The sequence below is a fragment of the Orussus abietinus genome, unplaced genomic scaffold, assembly GCF_000612105.2.
Source record: "Orussus abietinus isolate OABI.00-Male unplaced genomic scaffold, Oabi_2.0 scaffold1, whole genome shotgun sequence".
Taxonomy (NCBI): Eukaryota; Metazoa; Arthropoda; class Insecta; order Hymenoptera; family Orussidae; genus Orussus; species Orussus abietinus.
Window position 1 is genome coordinate 4,649,193 of NW_019396017.1, and position 19,633 is coordinate 4,668,825.

A 19,633-nucleotide genomic window follows, 5' to 3' on the forward strand; every position below is an offset into this window, starting at 1 on the left:
GGAAAAGGTGGAAAAGGCGGACACGACGGACAAGGCGGAAAAGGCAGGAAAAAAGCGCGCGCTCGCCCCTCTCCGCGCCCGGGCCGTCGCGCGCTCGATCGAAACGCCGCGCCCCCCTCCGCCGCCGAAATCGCGCGGGAGCCGACGCCCCGCCCTCCCCGCTCCCGGCCGGCCAATGCGCGCCGCGGCCGTCGGCCATTTTGGTCCATGCGGAGGCTGCGGGACGGACGCGGGCCCGTAACGATCCGCCGTGGAGGGGGACCGGCGGACGCAGCGCCTTGCACGGCGCTACCAGGAACTCGGGGATCGCGAGACGCGGCCGAGACGCGGCCGAGACGAGCGCCCACCGATTCCGACGAGCCGCGCCACGGAGCCGCGCCACGGAGCCGCGCCACGGAGCCGCGCCACGCCGCCGCGCGCGAAGGACGATTCGCTCCGCGAGTGACTCGCGAGTGACGACGACGTCGACGCCCGGGCCGGGCCGAGGCACGCGGCCCAGGAACCGGCCCAGGAACCGGCCCAGGAACCGGCCCACCGACCGAGCCGGAGACGGTGCGAGGACGACGCCGAGGAGATAAGGTCAGAAGGTGAGAAGCGGGAACGCGATCGCTTCGAAAGAGGTGCGACTTGGCGAAGGAGAAGCGTACCCGGCAAACGGAGGTCGTCCTTGTTTCGTCCCCTGGCCGCGGCGTCTGCCGACGAGCGTCCGCCCGAAACGTAAACATCGAGCAGTTTTAAACGGTAGGCCAACGGAGCGTCCGTGGAATTCCGTTGCGTTCCTCGAAATCGAGCGTCGGCGGCTCGTCTTTGTTTGCGATCCCGAGGCGCGGACGACCGGCAAGGGCAAACATTGGGCGGATCTTCTCGGGTTCGGTCGGGTCGAGGGCATGGACGCGACGGTAACGACGTCTCGGGGATCCTCCCGTCGGCGGGCCGCCTCCGAGTGCCTCGTCATCTCCGATAATCATCGCCGTCCCCTCGCTTTCCGCTTCTCTCCTCCGCTGCGAAACTCCAGTTCCGCGCGAACGCGCGAACGCGCGAGAGCCGACGGGGAACGGAGCGAATAAAAAGGGGCGGAAAGGGGCCATCTCTCGGACGCGACGCGTGGGCCCGACGATCGGGGAGTCGCATCCCGGGTAATTAGGAGCCGACGCGGCTCCGGATTCCACGAGGACGCGTCGGAGCGGAAACCGGAGAGAGGCGCGAAAGCGAGCTCGCATTCCGGAGGTCATCCCGGTCCGACCCCGACCTAGGGACGTCCGCCTCGCGACGGTTTCTCTCTCCTTGCCGTAATCCGGGCGGGGGCGGCCGCTCCTAAGCGGAGTCCTCGGTCGTTTGCAAATAGGCTCGGGGCTCGGCTGACCAGACCCCCCGGCCGGGGTAATAATCGCGTCGATTGTCGTCCCCGAAAACAGAGCCGGCTTCCTCGGACCGGCCCACCCCGGGCGCGCGCGACCGACGCCTCCGGGGGGTCGGGGTTCCCGCTCCGCGGAAAGACGGCCGCACCTGGCCGTCGACGGAATCGGGGAAGAGATCGGCCCGGAGAGGAACGCCGGACCGGCCGAGTCTCGGGTGCCGCAGGTGTAGAGCCCCCCGGCCCCCGGCCCCCTCGGAAGGGCCGAACGCGGCGGCATATTTCATCCATTGTCGCCCCTCGACTCCGGCGGCGGCACTTTTCAACTTTTTATAGAGATTTTTATACCGCTATATCTATACCGGCGAGGGTGCCCCTTCGCGGCCGAATACGAATACGAATATAATAACGAGAACGGGTTCCGCTCCCCGGCGCGTCGCCGCCGTCGCTCGGCCCCGTCCGCTCTCCTCGCCCCAGCGTTTTTTCCGCCTCGACGACCTCTCGAGTCGCGTCTCGATCCAGTTCCTTCCCTCGCGGATCCGCGCCGGGTCGCGGCCGTCGCGACGGCGACGGCGACGGCGACGGCGACGGCGACGGCGACGGCGACGGCGACGGCGACGGCGACGGCGACGGAACGAGGAACGATTTACGAGCGAGGCGCAATTTATCGTCACCCTTTGACCGATCCGGATCCAGGAGGATCGGGCTTCGGGCCCCGAGATAATCCGGAGACCTCCGAGGACGCGGAGGAGTCTCGCGTTTCCGCGGATGGGCGGCGGATGGCCGGCGGATGGCCGGCGGACCAAGGTCCCTCGAGGCGGAGAAGGAATGTCGTACACAAAGGTGTCGAGCCGGAGCTCGGACGGGCCCGCCGCGAGTTTCGGTGCGGCGTATAGATATCGATATATTACGCGGCGCGGGCCGCGGTCGGGAGTGCGTGTGAGTGCGAAAGGGTGAAAGGAGGGACATATTTTATATTTATGGGTATTTGCCGCTACCGTGCTCTCGCGCGGCGCGGAGCGGCAGAGAGAGCTAACCGGCCGACCGACCTCGGCTACACCTCCCAGCCGGCCCATGTGTCATCTCCCGAGCCATCCCATCCCGGCCCGTCCCGGCCCGTCCCGGCCCGTCCCGGCCCGTCCCGGCCCGTCCCGGCCCGTCCCGGCCCGTGATATGCCCGAGGCTCGTTCCACGCGAGCGTGGATCTTTACGGGTATGCGTTTGTCCCACATCTATATATAGACGGGGAGGGGGTGCGCGCGAGGTACAGCCGAGGCAAGAACCCGGGGTCGCTCCTTTATCCGGCGCCGCGGAGCGGGACCGCGGCGAGACCGCGGCGGGGCCGCTTGCTCGGCCGACTGTACCCGCGTCGGAACGATCGCCGGCAGCGGCACCTTCGCTCCTCTCGCCCCCGAGCGGCCCGAGTCGCCTCGGTCGCCGCGGCTTCGCTCTTTTTGTGCCACCACCTCTCCCCCTCCGGTGAAAAAATTTATGAGTGTAGTTTGCGACCCCGGCCCGAAGCCTCACCCCTTAATTAACGATTGTGCCACCGACGCGCGCGGCGAGTAGCCGTTGGATTTCCCCGCGCGTAACGACCTTGACCCCCGAACTTTTGTCGGCGGAGGTCGTTCCCTCTCGAGAGCGGCGGGCGAGAGATAAGGCGGTTCCGCTCTTCCGGCAGCTGGCCGCGGTCCGCGGTCGCCGCGTCTCCGACCGCTCGTGGCGGTCGCCTTTGGCCCCCGGGGGACGGCTCGAAAACGCTCGCTGGACCGTTAAGCTTCGGCGAGGCACAAAGAGGTGGAGCACCGGGTCGGCTAAGTAGCGGCCTCGCACCGCAGGCGTCGCCCGTCAAGGGCCCTCGAGAGAGGAGATCTACATCTAGTGACCGGTTTCCCGCCGGTTTCCCGCCGGTTTCCCGCCGGTAATCCGCGGTCCGTCGGTTTTCCGTTTCCGAGGTCGCGCCTTCGGCCCCGGACCTCCTCGACTCGCCTCGGCCGACCGCCGGAAAGGCCGCGCCGTCGCGTAAATCCGTCGGGGCGCTCTCGTCTTATCCAGAGATTTCATCTCGCCGAGCCAACGAGGAAACTATGAAAATCTTGCGAGGTAATCCCCGTAATTACTCGGCGAGCCGTCGCGTAAATCTCGACGCGTAAAGTCGTCGCGCCGTTTACCGGGGCCGCAATCTAACTTTGCGCCGGCAATCGTTCCACCCGGTCGTAAAAACGGGCGTTCGATCGAGTCTTACCTCGGAGTCGCGCCGACCTTTGGACGTCGGCCGGGGGACGCGCCGCGAAACGAGGGCGAGCCGAAGATTAATCCCGAAATCGGAGGTCCACGCGTCCGGTTCTCACGGGGACGACGGGCCCGGCCCGGCCCGGTCGTCCAAAGCCCGAGGATTTATAGGCGAGGCCGTCAAGGAACGGTCCACCGCGACTTTCACCCCCGAATTAATTTATATTTCCTGCCCGTCCGGGCGCGATCGGGGGACCGGTCCACAAAGGGCGCTCCACCCCCGATCCGGCACGTCCGCCGGAATTTCGGGAGACCTCTCCGAAGGCGCGTCCGCCCGTTCGTCGACCCGAGCGCTCGGGAGAACGAGCAAAAAGGGCCGAAGGGAGGAGAGGAAAAAACGAAGCCAGTAATCGCGCGATCGCGGCGCCGAGTGACACCGCTATCTCGGGCCGCATCTCCGAGTCGGGTCGCGCCTTCCTCGGGGGCTCCCATGGCCGCGTCCCCGGAGGAGCGGGGCGTGTCGTCGCCGACCGCGCGTGGGCGCGGATGAAATCTCCCGTATCTATTAGCGCGGCTCCGACGCCGGGCGCCGTTGGGAGCCAATAAACGAGTCGTTTGCCGGTGATTAGGCCGGGAGCGAGGATCCCCGAGGGGCCCGCAACCTCGTATTTCCCGGGCCACGCGCGGAGCCGGATACGGGGGAAAAGGGCCGTCTAATCCCATTGGGAGTGCCAATCTTTGCGCGCGCGACCCCCCTCGACCCCCGAGCCCGACAATCGACGCGACCACCGTGAAACGCCCCCGACGCCCGCGACCTCGAGGCGTCCTCCGGAGGGCCGGGCCGAGTCGCGGACCCCGGTCCGGATTCCCCGCGTCACGCTCGCGTCGATCGCCGCCTCTTTTTGTCCTCGACCTCGGCGTCGATCTCGCTCTCCGGGATCCGTCGCGGCACGGAAGACGCTCGCGACAATAGCGGAGGACTCGGCCGGGCCGGGCCGGGCCGGGCGTCCCTCTCCGGAAGCGAATTTGTTGAGCCTCGGAGGAATAATGGCGGGCCGAGCGGGCATGGGTTTCGGCGACGCAACAATGGGCGCGACCGGGCCCGGGTCTGGTCCGATACAATAGCGCGTTGACGTGTTTATATAGCTGCCGCCGCCGCCGCCGCGCCCCGGGACCGTGTAATTTAGTTATAGATCGGTTTGTTACAATTTGGCGTCTCGTTTGTTCGCCGCGCTCACGGCCCGAGGCCGCTGTTTACCCGGGGCCCGTGATCGACGAGTAAACGAGTTTGTTTAGGCGCCTGCCGATCTCCTTCGGTTTTCGCCCTCGACTCGTCCGACGTCGCGTCGCCGGGCGGCGGAATCTCCGCTTTTGCAATTAGGCCGGGCACCGGACCACTCGGCGGACGTCTCTTTGCCGACTGCGAGCGCGGAGTCCGGTTTAACGCGGGCTTTAACCAATTTAATTCGTAAGCCCGGGTTAAGCTCGGATTTGCGGCTCGGTACTGATGGTGTTTGCTACCACCGAGAGATTTAACCGTTTCTCCGAGAGGCCAGGTACTCGGCCGGGCGCCGCGCCGCGCCGCGCCGCGACGAGCTCGAAAGCCGACCGCTCCTCGCCCCCCGCCGATTCAATGGAAAGCGGCCGCTTTCCCGTTTCCCGTTTTCCGCTTTTCGCTTTCCGCTTCGGGGCCCGCGCGAGTCGCGAGCGAGCAGAACGCGGAAGAGCGCTCATCGCCGGTAGCGGCCCGCGGACGGGGGTGCCGCCGTCCGGAGGAAGCGGAGGAAGCGTCGATTTAACCGGAACGCAAACGGAAAGGCCCGCGCGCTCCTTAAGGAGTCCCATTGTCATTCGACGCGAGTCGTAACGATGGGCGGGACTATCGCCCCTTCTCTTCCAGGGTGCTTTCCGCTCGTACCGCCGCTCCTTGGGAATTCGTCCTCTCCCCGGTTCCCCGACACCCTGGGCACGACCGTAAATCCGAGAATCAAAGTGCCTTCTCGCGGGCGCGCGCGCGAGAAATGCGGCCCTACGGGAGCGAAAAGTAAAAAAAAGTGCACGCCGCCTTAATAAGCGCGAGCGAGCGAGCGAGCGGCCGATACCCGGTGCGCGTCCGTCGGGTGTTTATGCCGGCGAGCGGCGCACACTCGTCCGCCCGCGGTCGACGCGTAGCGGGCCAGTCGGACCTCTAATGATGATCTACGGTCAGCTACCGCGCACAGCTTCTATAAACCTCCTAATTTCTCCTCTATAAATTCGTCCGGACCCTGCCAGGCCCTCGCCGCCACGGCCCGATCGCCCCCGACCCCCTTTCCCCCCGAGCCGTCGTAAATATACAACTGTATTTAATATTTATGTATATGAATTCGTATCATTTATTACCCGCGCCGTATACGCGCCAAGACTAAAGGATCGGGAGGAGGGCACCCGGGAGCCGAGGCCTTAAAGCTCGCGGGCCCCATTAGAAACGACAAAAACGCGATTGCTCAAACGAGCCGGGAGCCGGGAGTCGGGAGTCGAGTTTCGCCCGCAAATTCTTAATCGTTACCGAAAACGGGAATAAATCGTCCTTAACCCTCGGCCGGAACGGTCCCCTTCTGGGCTCCTCTTTTTCCATCCTGGCCCGAAAATCCTCGGAATCCGAGGCGGCCCTCTCGGTGCGGTTCGACTCGACGGAAACCCATCGCATCGGCGGGATTCCGGTCGATCGATCCGCGCCGAGCTAGACGGAGTATTAACGGCGTGTTATACGAGGGCCGGCGGAAAACGAAAATAGCCCGAGTGCCGTAAGCCTCCCGGCGAACCGATCGAAACGCGCGCGATGCCCCGCACCCTCCGATCCGACCGGAATTAGTTTTGTTACCGTAATCCGCGCGGCCGCACGGAAATTGGTCTCCCGCGGCTCTCGCGTCCCCGTCGAGCCGACGGCGGAGTCCACCGAGTGCCGGGCGGCCTCCGCGGCCGCGGTCGGCGTCGGCGTCGCGAAACGCGGGGAGGGCGAGGAGGCCCGGCGAATCGATGGAGGTGGCGGCGTCTCGGAGACGGTCCTCCTTCCGGAGGTCGGCGTCGGCGCGCGGCGCGTCGGGTCGCGTCGGCGCGGCGGCGCGGCGGCGCTCGCGGGTCGGTCGCGAGTGGCCGAGCGCGGGAGGGCGGAGCCACCGGCGGACGGCGCGCCTCCCCCCGCGGACCGGACCGGTCCGGGCCGGACCCGGACCGGTCCGGTTTCCCTCCTATCGCCCTCGTATGGATTTTTTCCGGCCCTTAATTCCCGGGACGGCGACCGCCGATCCTCCGTAAAAGGACTCGCGCGTCCGCGGCCGGACGGAACCCGACGCGACGTCGGAAACGAGGAACGACTCGGAGTCGATTCCGAGGTCGAGTCCTGGTCCTTTCGCACGCCGACCCTTCGACGACGACACCGCCTCGACCGAAGCGTGCACTTGTACGACGTCTCCGCGTTTCGACCCTCGAAATACCTAGACACCCCTGCTCGAGTCCCGCACGGAAAGCGGGCTCTACCTGTCGGTTTCGCACGAGGGCGGTGAGGGTACGCGGCGCGTCTTCGACCCGTGATCGACCCCGGCCCACCTCGGCCGGCATCGTCGGTTTTGAGGAACTTCAACCGGCCCCCTTGGTCTCGGCGAATAAAAAAATGGGCAAGTCTCGATTTTTCTCGACGAGCGATTCCGAAAAGGCAACGGGACGGGCGGGAGGAGGGAAAGGGTGTCCCTCGAATCCCTTCCCGACCGATCGCGCAGCCCCCTGTCGGCCGGACGTGGAAGGTCCGGGTAAATCGGCCTAAGGACTCGAACGGACCCGTCACCGACACCTTCTAATGTTTACCGTGGTTAGTTAATACCCAGAAGGGCGTTACGCGACAATGCCGGCGCGCCATTGGAGAATGGGCAACCGTTTAGGGTTTTCCCAGTCGGAGTCGGCAGGGGTCCCGCAGGACCTCGGGGACCCCCGGGACCCTGGGACCCCCCGCGATCGACCTACCGTCGTAAAGACGTCTTTAAGAGGGACAATGGGGTTCGAGGATTAAGATCTCCGTAAAAGTGTTATTAATTTTTTGATTGGCCCTCGACTACCTTGGACCCTCCCAAGGGCCAGGTAGTCGGGGCGCGGGAGGAACGTTGGACCGCACCTTGCGATCGCTGCAATCCGACTTCCTCCTCCTCCTCCTCGACCGTTTCGATCATTTTCGCGCTCGCCCTCCTCCCTTTGAGCTTCCTCGTTGCGCTCTCGCGCGGTCTCGCGCGGTCTCGCGCGGTCTCGCGCGATTTCGGATTAAAGACGCGAGGAAGAGTTTGGACGACGGACGGAAACGCGAACGGAACGGGGCAATGCGTGCACCTCGCTGCATCTCCCTCAATTTGAGCTTCATTCGCCGTAAGCGGATCGACCGCGCAGGCCTTTTAATGTCGGATAGTCTCACCTTGCGGAGCTCGAGCATGGATGCCTGTAACAAACGTTATCCAGCATAATGCCCCTGGATAAACTACCCCCCCGACCTGGACGTCTCTTTTCGCGTTTTCGCGACTTCCCGACGACTATCTCTCTCTCTCGGTTTGTTTAGCCGGTTAGAGCCACGGGAAGTTAACTTTCGGGGAGAAGTCGGGTCTCGGAGACGTTGCTTTTTTACATTTTTCTTTAACCGAGAGGTAGTTAGTATTATAAAGTCGTCGTAAAAGAAACGCACCCACCATTGAACCAGGAACGATCCTTTATCATCGTGCGGCAGTAAAGCGGTCTATTGAGAGAGACGTCCGTAAAGGCATTTGGAAGAAATGGCAGTGTTTTGACATCGGAGCCCAGGTGGCTCATTGTCTTTTATTCGAGCTAACTTGAAGGATATTAGGCTTTACAGCCAGGTCTAACGACCGATCGTAAAATGCGCGACACGCCGGTCCCCCCTCCCCCGACCGCTGCTAACTTTTTCAACGATAGCTTCACCATGCGAACGAAACCGTTACTTAATACTGGATACCGAGTGCGTTCGATCATTCGAGGAACGGGGAAAACGTGGAAATAGCTGACAGCTTCGAGTCAAAGTCGAGGGTTCGAAATCGGACGGGACGGAAGTTCGAGGTAACGCGTTGCGGTAGAATTGCGATTCCGATCCATTCATCGAGCGTTCCGTCGAAGGGCTCCGACAAAGGAAATCATCCACCCAGCAAATATTGGAGTTTAATAAGACGCATTCGGCCAAACTTAACTTCCGAGTTCGACCTAACTGCCCAAACGACTTCCTACGCTACGGGATTCAGTTCCTCGTGCTCGTACTTTTCGGAACTCGGAGCGTCGGAATAGGATCCTACCGATTTTAACTTAGCCTTTCCTCTAACGTGACTTAATCGTTGAAACCCTCGAACGGCCGGACGGACAACGATCTCGAGATCTTTCGAGAGATCGAAAGATCGAAAGGGCGTTCGATGCGCGTCCAAGATGGCGTAAGCTCGCGTTGCCGCGAGCCTTTTCCGCCTTCTCGCGAGGTCGGGAACGAGGAGGCTCGAGTCCCCGCGGGGAGCGGGAAAAGGCCGAGGCCCCGAAAACGCGGAAAGGCCCCGCCGGGAGGCCATTCGTCCGAAGCCGGCCCCCACTCCGAAAATCCCCACCCCCGACACGGGGTACGGACCCTAGGGCCTGGAAAACTATTTAGGGGTCTTCCCAGGTGGGGATGGGTCGCAGTTTGACCGAGTCTTTCCAGAAGTGCGCGACGTCCGTCGGAGAGTACGACAGGCGGCGGAACGCGAGTGTGGCGGAACGCGAGTGCGACGGAACGCGAGTGCGGCCATGGATCCTCTCCGGACGCTGTAGCCGCTGTAGCCGCTCGAGTCGCGGATGCGAATGTCTACCTACCGGGACCTGTCCCGCTCGTCGTATCGATCGGTGAGTCGGCGACGTATCGAGATCGGGCGCAGTCCTCTTTCCCTCCTCCCTCGGGCAGAAACCAGCGGTCGACGTCCCGAAAGGGCCGCGCCGGGGTTCGGAATTTCCATGTCGGACGTCGGAGAGACGTCAACCCTTGACGCGACGTTAGGGTCGGCCGCCACAGTTTTTTTTCATTACGAAGGGCAAATAACAGTCGGGTCATCGTCGCGGAGGCGCGTTAACGAATCTCGCTCGTTCGCGACGGGGCTTAGCGGTCGAGGGGAGCACGGGGAGGACGCACCGATAAAGAGTTGGAAAGGAAAAGGACGGGGCCGTTAAAGGTTTGTTACCGATGCGTCGAATTCGGGATGCCAAGAAACTCGTTCCCACGTCGTCTCGTCGAGTCTCGCTCGGATTCGGGGAAGATGTTCGACGTTCGGATTTGCGCCCGGGTCGGCAACGAGCTTCGAGCGTCTCACCGATTTCTTTTTCTTTGTGTCCGCTTTGTTTTCTTATCTGGATTTAGGTAACGGTGGTCTTCGATTCGCGTAAAACCGGAAGAAAAAGCATGGCGCGTCCCCCGTTTGCTTACGAGGTAGAGCGCGGCCACGTGGTTCCGTCTACAAATAAGATAAGAAATTGCCGGACCGAATCGCTGCGGCGTAGGCTCCGGACAATGGACTCTTATCGGTATCGGTCCAAAGAACGGTGTCCCGCTGGAAACGTGCAAGTTTAACGGAAAGAGTCGTCTCGTGCGACGTCGCTCGAGGATCGAGGAGAATCGAGTCGCGCTCCGTAACTCGGAGGCATTCGAAATCGATTACCTTCCGCCTCGTTACGTCTCGGATCCGTTCGAAATACGGTCGAATTTACGCTCCTTTCCGTCCTAGGGACGCACCCGCGGCGAAGGACCGCGCTTTCTCTCCCTATCGGGCGACGCGTCGTAACTCCCCGCGGGACGTTTTCGCGATTCGGCTCGTCGGCGGAATCCCGTGGGCAGCAGCGGCCGGCGCGCGTCGACGACGGGCTCTCACCTCTTCCGTGGGACTCTTTCGCAGGTGGAGGACTACGAGGAGAGCCGCTACTCCCTCGGGACGAAGAGCAGCGGGGGCGGGAGGGAGGAGCGGGACTGGTGGGGAGCAGGGCCGGCGGAAAGCGGTGGCAACCGGAGGGAGAGAGACAAGGGTGCAGCGGTGGCGGGTGAGCTGGCTTGCCTCGCGGGCTACATGGCGGGGTACTTGAAGGCGGCGGGCGCCACTTGCGCCCCGACCGGAAGTCCTCAGTATCACCACCCCCACGGTCACCCAGCCATGGGGGTGGGGACGCACCCGCACCCGCACCCTCACCCGCACTCTCACCCGCACCCTGGCGCCCCGCACCCGGGGCTGCCCTCGCCCTTCGCCCTCGCCACCCACGGACATCCGCACTCGCACCCCCTGGACCACGGCCTCGCAGCGTTCCCGCCAGGTGAGTCTCTCTTCTGTCTTCGTCTCCGCCTCGGCGTTCCTCCGAGGCGGTCCCTTTCCATCCCTTCCCGTCTCTTCCCGAGATCGATCGCGTCGCGTCGCGTCTCGCCTCCGTCCTCGACGCTCGCTATCCGAGCTTCATCGGTCGGTGGGCGTTCTTCTCGGTAGCTGGCACACATGCCTCTATCGATTGTCATGCAAATCGATGCATCGACCAAAGCCGTACAAGCGCCGAGTTAAGTCGGGGCTTCTCGGGCGCGGGCGGCGGTTCGCGTCGTTTCGTCCACTCGATTCTTTCCACGGCATCTTAACGAACCCCCCGGCGCTCCTCGCGACCGCCGCGGAATCGCAGAAAGTTTGGCCCTTTTCCGTCGCGGGGCCCTCGCCGCCCGGAGGGCCCAGGACGGCGGCGGTCGGGGGGAGCAAAGAAGAGAGCGGAGAGAACCATGAGAGTAAGCCGCTTATCAGGGTGGCAGCAGGCGGTATAGGACCGAGCGACGCGGATAGGTGGGTTTCCATGGAAACACGGATCCGTCCGTTGGGTCCGTAGGTACGCGCGGCCACTCTCTCGCGTTCGATTTTGGCGTTTCCGGCGGGCGAGAGTCACCGCCGGCCGGGAGACAAGGAGGAGTCGGGCGCGACGGGTTCGCTCGCGAGTAAGGTGACTCTTGACCCGAATGCGCTGTCGGCGTCGTCGGCGTCGTCGACGCGGGGCCGAGTCCGAGGGTCGAGCGAGGGAACCCTCCGACGGGGCGCGCGTCGGTGTTTACTTTATCGGGCGGCCGCGCGAGGCGAGATAAACGGGCTCGGGGCGGGACTCGCGCCGTGAGAATCCCGCCACTCGGCGGGTCGCCTTTTCCCGATTCGACGACCCTCGCGTTTGTTATCGCAGAGAAATTGCCCGTCCACTCGAGCGCCGCCGCGGCGACGGCCCGGGCCGATTCCGAAGACTCGCCGGCTCGGGAGGACGGCAATCGGTCGATTAGGTATCGAGTGCGCGGTTCGGCCGGCACGTGGTCGGGCACGTGCACGAGAGGGCGTCGAGGGCGTCGAGGGCTGGCGGCCAAGTGACCGCAGAGCGCCGCGGGGCTCGATCCAGGCCGCGTGTCGCCGGTGGGTGGGAAAATGAAATACAAATCCGGCCCTAATTGTAGGGTAAACACTCGAGGACGAAGCGCGACGTCGCGTCACGGCCCACTCCCCTCTCCGGCCTCCCTTTCGCTTCTTCGTCGTCTTCCCGGTCTACCTAATTTATTTCCTCCGTACCCGCGCCGTGGAATGCCTTTGCCTCCCGTCCCACCTTTCGCGTTCTCCGTATCTCTTGGCTCGCTCGGTACCCTGGACCCCCGGTCCCGAGTCCCGCCGCCGCCTCTCCACGAAACCGGTGCTCGGCGAGCCGGCGTCGGGCGGCTCGGAAGTCTTCCGGTGGACTCGGTCGACGGGAAAAAGGAAGGAGAAAGGGCCGTTGCGTGGTCGCACTCGTCCGGACTCCGCGGCGGCATGGCGGAAGGCGTCGCTCGTTCGGTAACGCGAAACTTATCCCATTACTCGTTTGCTCCGGATGCTCGCCGGTATTCCGTTACTCGCTCGCGCTCGTCTCTCGCCTAGATTATCGCCGGGACGACCGCGCATCGCGAAGGCCACCCGCGCGCTTCTTCCTTTGTTTTGCCCGGTCTTCGGTTTCAAGTTGGCGTCCGCGCGCCAACGAGCATCGGACCGACGCCGACGTCGCTCGGGTCCCGATTTCGTCCGCGAAAGCCCCGTTCGGTTGCCTCGGTTCTCGCTCGTATCGAAAAAGCCATAAGGTTCGGCGTATCGGAGGACGCCGGAGGAGTAAAATTAGTTGCGCGTCTCTCGCGCGATTTAAAGCCGCCGACTCGTAACCTCCGCGATTTTTACTTTAAGCGAAGGCAGGATTCCGAGACGGTCGCTACCCGTAATTACGATAATCACTTTGGACGAAATGAAGAAAGAACCATTTTACGGCGGCACGCGTGACAAACTTGACAAATCCCGTTTCACGGCGTCGAGAACGGAAGGGTTAATCTCGTGGGCAAGAGAACCGAGCCAGCCACCTTCCGTAATTGCATCTCTTTTTCCCCCGACCGTCCGTCGATTGCGCCAAACGAGGGTGGAACGACCGATTCCCCTCTCTTTCCGGAGAAAAGTGCCGGCCGATCGGACGGACTCGCGACTCGATCGCCGAGTCGGCGGAAGAGTCGACTCGCTCGCGCGTCACGAGTTGGCCAAATGTTTTCGCAGTTGATGGCCTTTTAGAGGACGGGCCACGTGCCGTCGTCCCACGGTCTCTCGAATAATCCAGACCGCCCCGCCGCCCATGCGCGCGTTTTAGCTTTTAATTAATTTCCGATTCTCTCTCCACCGAGTCTCCTCCCGGCGCTCCTCCCGGCGTCCCTCCCGGCACTCCTCCCGGCACTCCTCCCGGCGCTCCTCCCGGCGCTCCTCCCGGATTCCACGAATGCGACAGCAGTCGACGAGTCCTTTCTACCCCCGGGAGAGGCGTCTCGACGAGTCTCCCCCGCGGCCGGTCGAAGGACGCGACTTTCGGGATTTCGGACGGGCTCGAATCCGGAGGCGCGCCGCGCGCGGGAAGGGACGAAGAGGAATCCAATAAACGGAAAACGAATTTGCCATTAGGGTCGCGTCCGATCTCGTTGCGGGCCAATGAGCCGGAGCAACCCTTGTATCAACCCCCGTATCGTGCCATGCCAACGATAATAAATCGAATCATACTCCGGAACCCAGCGGGTGTTTGCCGAGCCATTAGGGCCGCTTACCCACCTTCTCTCGTTCGCTTCTCTCCGAGGCGGAACTTTTCTGGCGCGTCGCTTCCCTCGATTTGCCGCGTCTGCTTTTTATACCCGACTTTGCGACTCCCGGGGCGTTTCCCCCTTCTCGTCGCTCGGTCCGCTCTCCGTCCGGACGACCCGACCTCGGACCTCGGACCTCGGGCCGCGGCCGGGAGATCGGGACGGAGATCGGCCCACTCGCGCGACCGGTTCGTTAGTGGCTTCCTACCTCGAGATCGCGGAGGGTCCGGGGGTTCCTCGCGGGCGCTTCCCGTTGAATCGTGAGACGACGGCGGCGGCGGCGGCGGCGGCGGCGGCGGCGGCGGCGGCGGCGGCGGCGACGGCGACGGCGGCTTCGTCGGGCAGCTGCCGGCGACGCGGTCCTCCGGCGCGTCCCCACGGGCCCCTCGTAAGCGGATTACGCGGGTCCCGAAACGAGCGATGGGGGCTGCTCGAAATTACGCTATCGCGGCCTCGCCACGCTCGCGCCCCTCTCCCCGCCCCACCGGTCCAACGGCTTTCGGAGCGAGCGGGGCCGCGCGAAGGGTTTCGAGGCGCGACCGAACACCTTCGTCCTTCCGTTGCAGGAATGAACCAGCGCAAGCAGCGCCGCGAGAGGACGACCTTCACCAGAGCCCAGTTGGACGTATTGGAGGGGTTGTTCTCGAAGACGAGGTACCCCGACATCTTCATGCGAGAGGAGGTTGCCCTGAAGATCAGCCTACCCGAGTCGAGAGTGCAGGTAACTTTCTCGCCGTGGTCCCCGGGTCGCCTCGAGATTATCCGCCCCCTCCCGCCCGTTCCGCCCCGAATCGACCCTCTTCCTCGCGACGCGTCGGCGCGCGGAAAACGCAGCCACGCGCAGCCACGAGACGAGGAGGGCGAGAGAGGGGGCTTCGTGCTCCCGCAATGCCGCGCGAGATTTAAGGTATTTACACGAGGCGCCCTTCCCCTCGCCTTTCCGCCATTGTTGGTCGAGGCGCGTTGATGGATGCGTCGACGAGCTCGTTGACGCTTTTACTGCGGTCGCGTAACGTCTCCATCCGCGCTCCCGCGAGCTCCGACCCTCTTCCCCCGCGACTCGTGATTCACCGCGCGGTCGGCCTGGGCGGAATCGGGCCGAACTGCGACGGTCCCGAACCGGTTCCGGTGGGGGCGCGACGCGACGCGACGCGACGCGACGCGACGCGACGCGCAATGGACACCTAAACGCTCGGTCGAGCCGCGTTGCCGGAGTCGACGTTCGCTTATAAATAACCCAACCCGCGTCACCCTTTCTCGTCGTCGCCGTTATTTTTATTTCCGAGCGTCCTCTCATCGGCTTACCGGGATCATCCTTGATTTCGCGTTTGCAAAAGCTGGTCGGCCGCGAGACGAAGGCGCTTACGACCTTCGCGGGAGCAAAGACGTCGCGGAAAGGCGACAAAGGCGACAAAGGCGAAGGGAATACATATTTTCGAGACGCAACGGCCCGCGCGGCCTTTTCGGATTCCGATCGCGACGCGACGCGCCGGGGCGAGAGCCAGGAAAGTCGAGTCGTCCGGAAAGGGTGGCGTCGAGCCGCGGCGGGTCAGCCGGAGGGGAGGGAGAGCAGCGGTGAGCACCTATGGGGAGCGTCCCCGCCCCGTGTAGAGAAACCCGGAGGTACGGGATACGTCGCGTACGAGATGGTTGATTTGTTCGCGGATTATAGCCCCTGCCTCCGGCGGCGCGATCCGCTCGCGAACGCCGCAGATGCGCGCGCGGCGCTCGGTCTCTCCCGAAAAATCGTGGTGGATTTTCGGCCGGTCGCCGCGAAGATCGGATCGCCCCGAGACGAGCAGCTGGCAGCTCTCCGGCGAAGGCGCTCGACTCCTCTTCGCTCCGAGACGAGCGGGATCGTCACGTTCCACCTTACGTGACTACGCGACTCGACGACGATCGTCCGCGGTCCTTATCCGGGTAGATTACGTTCGTCTGTCCAGGACGTTTACGCGAATTGGAAACACAATCCGCTAGCCTGTAATAGCAACGACATGTCGGCGCTGGCGCGTAATCCGCCCTGCGGAATTAATCGAATGGCTTTGGCGCATTACCGCCGTTTCCCTGCCGGTCGCGTAACCCTCTGTCGATTGTTGTAACTTATTCAGCCCGATATTGGCGCGTATCTACTTAGAATCTCGAACGTGTAAGCTTCGATTCGCGTTTGGTCCCGTGATCGGCGATTTTTATAAGTCAGGATTTTCCCGCATCCCGAGTAGGTTTCGGGTTTCCCCGGGTAGGAGTCGGTGGTCGGAACGGTGCAAATAAGGAAATATATTTGTCATAACGGTGTCGACGCAGCTGCGGCCCGAGATGATGCATGCGTGCGGGGGGGGTGCGGCCGTCGCGGACGCGGACCAGATGGTGGCGCAATTCGCACCTCGACGCGGACGCGCGAAGGTTAACGTATGGGGCTTTGCTGGGTGTCGGGGTAGCCGCCGAAGCAGGCTCGCCCTCCGTCGGGGCGTCGCTGGGTAAACACTGGGTGGTAATGGGCCGCTCTCGCCCCCGGGGATCGCTTCTCTTTTGCGGTTGATTCCGCCCCGCGTGCTTTGGGTGAAACTTTCGACGGTCGTCGAGTCTCGAATCGCGGAGGAACGGCGGCTCGGGTCGGGAGCTCGAAAACGTTGTCCTTAAGTAGCCGCGATGAATCGATACCCCTCGAGAGAAAGGGTGAGGGAGAAGTTGTCGTATCGATCGGAGTCGATTCGGAGCGCTAATTTGTCGGCGACTACGAGGTCGGAAGGATCGGGCTGTCGAGGCTGCTGACAGGCAGCAGTTGCTGTCCGACAATAAATAACAACAATAATAACGACAACACGGGTCTCGCTTTTAAAGGCAGGCATGGATTCATAGGCTCGCACCCCTGGCCACATTGTGCCGGGATTACAGGGGTGTGCGCGAGGTTGCGGCGTACTAGGGGATGCTTTTTGTCCCCGCTTGTCCCGGTGCACACGCTTTTCCGTCCCGCGAGTGCGTGTGCGTGCGCTTCTGTTTGTTGTCACAGTCACGCCACATAGGTACCCGGTAAGCATCCTCGGATCCCGTTCCTATCCTTGCCGAGGGTGGCCAAGGGTGGTCCGACTCGGCTTTTGTGCCGGCGCATCTCGTAGGCGCGCGGTCGAGGGCGAGGGCGAGCGCGTGTGCGTGGACCCGCGAAGATCCCACGGGGGTGCGTCAGAATAGGCCGGCGTTGGGCGCCCTTCGCTCGCGGACGCCGTTATTGTTGCGATTTAATGAAATGTTACGCCCATCCGCCCGCGATTGCTTTCCCATTGCACCGATTAACTCTCGAGCCGTGGAGGCTCCTTTGCGTCGCGGTCGCGGGCTCCGCCTCTCCGGGGCACGGGGAATCCTCCGGGGAGATCCCTACCTTCGATTAGCCCACCGGGCAAGCGCCGACGAGGTCGAAGCTCCGTTTTCAAACGCGCGTTTCGTCTTCCTTCCAGGTCTGGTTCAAGAATCGTCGCGCCAAGTGCAGGCAACAGTTGCAGCAGCAGCAGCAGCAGCAACAGCAGCAGCAGCAGCAGCAGCAGCAACAACAGCAGCAGCAACAGCAGCAGCAGCAAACGTCTCCGCCGAAGGGCTCGCCCAGATCGGGCCAAGCGCAGAGTAGCGCAAACAAAATGACGGGGGCCACCTCGACGCCGAATCGACGTTCCTCGCCGGTGTCACCTCCCCGAGGAAAGGAGGCGCCGGGCCCTAACTCACCGCTGCTGTCGACGAACTCGACGTATCCGCGGCTGGGAGCGACGCCGACCGGCGGAAGCGGGGCCAGCAGCGCCCTGACAACGCCGTCGCCTCCCCTGACCCCGGGTTCCAGTCAGTTGCCGCCCTCGTCGTATCCACCTCCCGTCAACCAGATTCACCACGGCGAGTACCGCTTCCCTTGGAGCTCGGTGTCGCCGGGCACCGTCAACCCTACCCAGTGCTACGCCGATCAAACTTACAACGCTTACCAGAACCCTTACGCCTCGAGCGACTACTACCAGACTCAGATTGGCCACATGCACCACAGTCCGCAGAGCAACTATCACCAGCCGCAGTACCATCACAACATGACTCTGACCTCCTCCATGTCGCATCTGACCGGACACCACTTGAACACGGCCTCCAGCGACATGACCTCGTCTCCGGGCGAGCCCTCGGACTCGTACATATTGCCTGACCAGAAGTACCAGGCGATGGTTTAGCAGTCTGTCGGTCCACCGGGTCCGTATCGGACCCGGGACCCTCCCGCGAGTGCGCCCCTCTGGCGGGGGACGGCTCCGTTCCCCTCTTCGGAGGACTCTCAACCGAAACCCGAAGACAATCTGGACGGCGTCGACGACGACGACGACGACGAGAACGACAACGACAACGACAACGACGACGACGACGACGACGATGACGACGACGACGATGACGACGATGACGAGGACGACGACGAGGACGACGACGAGGACGACGACGAGGACGAGAACGAGGAGGACAACGACGATGACGTCGGCGATAACAACGATGACGATAACGAAGGTATTAACAACGACTGATGGGTTTCTGACGGATATTTATCTTCGGACGCGCGGACGTTCGGCGGCTGGTCCCGTGCGCAAGTAACGAGAGGACGATCTTGTTTACTTCGTGCACCGGGCCTGCCGGCCTACCGAGAACCGAACCGCTCGCTGGTCTTCAGTCGTTGCGGGATCGCGGTTACGCGTAGACGTAATCAGCCGAGAATCGGGAAGCGGAAAGGGTCACTTCGTCGAAAGGATCGCCGAATGTCGCCGCGCGTTCTGCCTCGCCGAGTGCGACAGTGGACGGTCGCGGATAACTAGGAATGTCCCTGGCGTCGTTCCAACCTTATGGATCTCATAACGCCTTTGGATGGCGGATAACGACTCCGCTTACCGTACGTACGAAATGCCAGGTTTGAATTTTAAGATAGAACCGACGTGTATCCGATAACAACCCTGAGGGCGACGCGACCGTTTGTTGCAACATGGGGATCGAACGTGTCTGGGGTTTTTCGACCAATCGGTGCACTCCATTCGATTGAATTTCTGCTTCCGTCCATGCACATTCGATTCACGGTATGGCATTGTTTTTCGAAGGTTTTGGATCGTTACCTATAGTTTTGCGATGGTAGCTTCGCCGCGACATCGATATCGAGGAATCATGAGCCGGGATGTTAACTTTGCCTAACGACGATTGTCAATTGGCGACCCGATGAAGGATTTCGGTATGATTTTCGCGAGTTGCGCGATTGGACCGTGATCACGCGACGGTACAAACGATAAAGGAAGGGGGCATATTCGTAACGTTCTCCGATCGCGCGAGAATATCGTAGATACGTCGGAAGAGCAACATTTCCTGGACCCACCGTTCACGCGATCAACTTTCCGTCGGACGGTTCGCGGTCTCGCGAAACGTCGTCAAAAGTTCTTGAGAGCTTAAACGTTACTTTCCGTTGTACGTAGAAACCGTTAATTCCACGTCTTTGAACCTCGGTGATAAGGATAGATATTTTGTCACTCAATGCGCACTGTTTTCGATCGAATTCTTGTTTGCCGGGAATCGGTTCTCATCTCCCCTCGATTCCTTGCACTAGGAGATTTCGGTAAAGGCAGAGTTTCGTTTTAATCCGTGGATCTTTTTGATTCGGCGGTTGCGAGGATCTCCTTGGTCGGGTTAGGACGGACGATCGAGGTCGGTGGTCCACGTGGAAGGGCGTTTTATTTTTATAGGTCGTGCGCTCGGTCCTCGAGAGCGGCGAACGACGAGCGAACTCTGTAGATAGGTAGATGTTACTTTGAAGCCGTAATCGTCGTACTTTCCTATTTATTATCTAAGATCCCAGCGAGGCGCCGATCGAGTGTCATTATGATTTCCCCCTC

General features: G+C 62.5%; 1 protein-coding gene across 1 annotated transcript; it reads left to right on the forward strand.

Annotated features, from left to right (window-relative positions):
* Positions 1-465: 465 nt before the first annotated feature.
* On the forward strand, positions 466-18,130 carry LOC105698112 (homeobox protein OTX1 A; the record flags this gene model as incomplete). The annotated part of the gene is made up of 4 exons (XM_012422075.1): positions 466-579; positions 10,519-10,927; positions 14,324-14,478; positions 17,207-18,130. Coding segments are annotated over 4 exons (1,422 nt in total), but the record flags the coding sequence as incomplete, so codon positions are not given.
* Between the last annotated feature and the right edge of the window lie 1,503 nt (positions 18,131-19,633).